This window comes from Adiantum capillus-veneris, chromosome 18 (genome assembly GCF_014529385.1).
Source record: "Adiantum capillus-veneris isolate H3 chromosome 18, ASM1452938v2, whole genome shotgun sequence".
Lineage (NCBI taxonomy): Eukaryota > Viridiplantae > Streptophyta > Polypodiopsida > Polypodiales > Pteridaceae > Adiantum > Adiantum capillus-veneris.
The window spans coordinates 16,436,102-16,438,631 of record NC_140948.1 but is presented as its reverse complement, the minus strand read 5'-3'; the positions used below and the strand labels follow the sequence as shown (position 1 = coordinate 16,438,631).

Below are 2,530 nucleotides of genomic sequence, written 5' to 3'. Positions count from 1 at the left end.
TGTAATCTCTCTCTCTCTCTCTCTCTCTCTCTCTCTCTCTCTAAAAGGGGTTAAATTTACCACGAGTAGTTTAAAGGAGCCAAAGACAGAAATCGTGTGTGTGTCATGAAAAAATGTATAAAGATGCACACACACACAAACACATACAGAGTGAGGTGGTAAGAGCGTGTGAGGCCTGCCGGTAGGCGGGGCGCGCGAGCTAGTACAGCATAAAGAGGAGGGTGGGACAAAGCTGGTCTGAAAAGCATCTGCTCCTTTAAGGAAGTGGGAATTGAATATTTGGAGTGGGCAAGGGAAAATCGCCGGCTCTCGAGAAATGGATTGGTCCTGTAGGTAGTCGCAGCAGGGAGAATGGCTCTGAGCAGGCAAGTGCGCCGCAGCCTCTCCGCTCTTGCGTCGCGCGAGGCAGCAAGCCCTCTCTGTTATGAATGGTGCGTTGTAGGCGCCGGCCCTGCCGGCATTGCCACTGTGGGTCTCCTCCTCGACTCTTCTGTACCGCCCTCCGCCCTCCTCTGGATCGATCCCTCTTTCTCTGTGGGCGATTTTGGTACTCGCTGGCGCTTTGTCTCCTCCAACACCAATGTGGGTCTCTTCCTTCGCTTCTACCAGCGCTGTCGATCCTTCGGTTTTCCTTTCGAGTCCTTCAACAATAATACCCGCAGGTACGCCATTGAAGACCTGCCTGAAAAGCAAACGTGCTCGCTTGATGTTGCTGCAGAGCCTCTTCGTGACGTCACCCACACTCTCAGACAGAAAGTTCACTCTGTTGTGGGCGAGGTCTCGCAGCTTAGAGAGAAGGATGCGAAATGGGAATGTCTCCTTTCATCCTCTGTCATAGAGGCTTCTTCCTTTCTGGCCAACAATGTGGTCCTTGCGACTGGTGCTGTTCCCCGCTCTCTCCCTTTCCACCAGGCATATCCATTGATAGATGAAATTCCCATCGCAACTGCCCTGAACCCTTCTGCACTTGTTGCATCTGTATCAGCAGATGACACTATAGCAATTTTTGGCTCCTCCCACAGTGCGATCATTCTCATCAGAACTCTTCTAGAGCAAAGTTCTGCAAAAAAAGTGATCAACTTCTACAGAGAGCCTCTAAAGTATGCTCTTTACTTGGGTGGTTGGATTCTGTTTGATGATACAGGACTAAAGGGTGACACCGCAAAATGGAGCAGGGAAAATTTGCATGGAAAGCTACCAGATCGCTTAGTACGGGTCTTATCAGATGACACATCTACGGCTGAACATCTACCCTGTTGCACTAAAGTTATATATGCAACAGGTTTTGAGAGGAGGGAGCTTCCAAAGGGGATAGTTGGGCTACCCTCTAGCTATACTTACAATGCCCATTGTGGTGTCATTGCGCCTGGTTTGTTTGGATGTGGGATTGGCTATCCAGAGCAGAAGGCAGATAGGTATGGTAATGTTGAGATGCGTGTGGGTTTGTGGAAGTTCATGCAGTATCTTGAAAGTGTGATACCACTATGGAAAGAATACAGTGTGTCACAGGGGATCGGGCAGCCCAAAGGTGCCTCAGCATCAAATGTCGCAAATGGAAATCCAGCTTAGTATTCTTGTGTGGAATTTTGATGAGCACGGACTGTTAGCGTATATGACATGCATTTTGTCAGGGTGATTTGGTTTTGGTTTGTCATGTCACTTCCAGTAAGGTCGGGGCTACATAATCTAAGACATGACACTCGAAACATTGTGGGTTTTTTTCCCCACATCAAATACATAACTTTCACTACATATATAATCGCCTAAAAGAGTTTATATAGAATGCATGGTATCTGTGAGAGGCATTTGTTTCAACTCTGGGTGTGAGTGCATGCATGTAAGCGTGTGTGTCTGTAATTACGCTCTTTTTTCGCTGCATAATTTGTGGATGTATTGTCTAGCCACAGGTCATTGTCAGTTGAGGGGTTCAAGTTCTCATGTTTGTCCCAATATCACCAACGTGGTGGTAGTGTTGATAAGGACATATGACAAATATCACCTGTCTAAATTTGAGACTAGGGCTTCTGTCATGTTGTCAATTAGAGTGGTTTTCTTGTGCAGGGGCATAAGCATACCTCTTCTTGTGCACGCAGGTGAGCATGCCTCTTTGTTAACAAGAGCGAGTTTCCTGTGCATGGATGTGAACGTGCAAATAATTAACTAGATTGTCTTACCTGTGCATGTTGGGGAGCATTCTCTGTTCATATTTGGAGGACATCTTTCTGAAGCTAGGATTCCAGGAGGAGGTAATTCTTGTGCAGGTTGGTTGTTTTTACTTCATCTTTACGGGGGCCACACTTCCTGTATATGTGCCATTTCTGCTCCTTTGGTATATGATAGTAAAGAAGGGATTAGCTGACATGTACAGCACAATGTGAATACATAATCCTGCATGAGATGGTTCGCTTACTTTTTTTAGCGTTTCGTTTTATCTTTCAAGCAAATGGCAAGAAGATTCGCTTGAAGTTATGTTGAAAAGTCTTGAACAGTAGAATTATTAGCTTGGACTTTCCTATAGAAGATGTTCACC

General features: G+C 46.1%; 1 protein-coding gene across 1 annotated transcript; it reads left to right on the top strand.

Annotated features, from left to right (window-relative positions):
* Positions 1 to 232: 232 nt before the first annotated feature.
* LOC147435284 (monooxygenase AgnR1-like) lies at positions 233 to 1,759 on the top strand. Its single transcript, XM_086488360.1, has one exon. It carries the CDS (start codon positions 352 to 354, stop codon positions 1,567 to 1,569), a length of 1,218 nt encoding a protein of 405 aa, XP_086344486.1. The 5' UTR covers positions 233 to 351; the 3' UTR covers positions 1,570 to 1,759.
* The last annotated feature ends 771 nt before the right edge of the window (positions 1,760 to 2,530 follow it).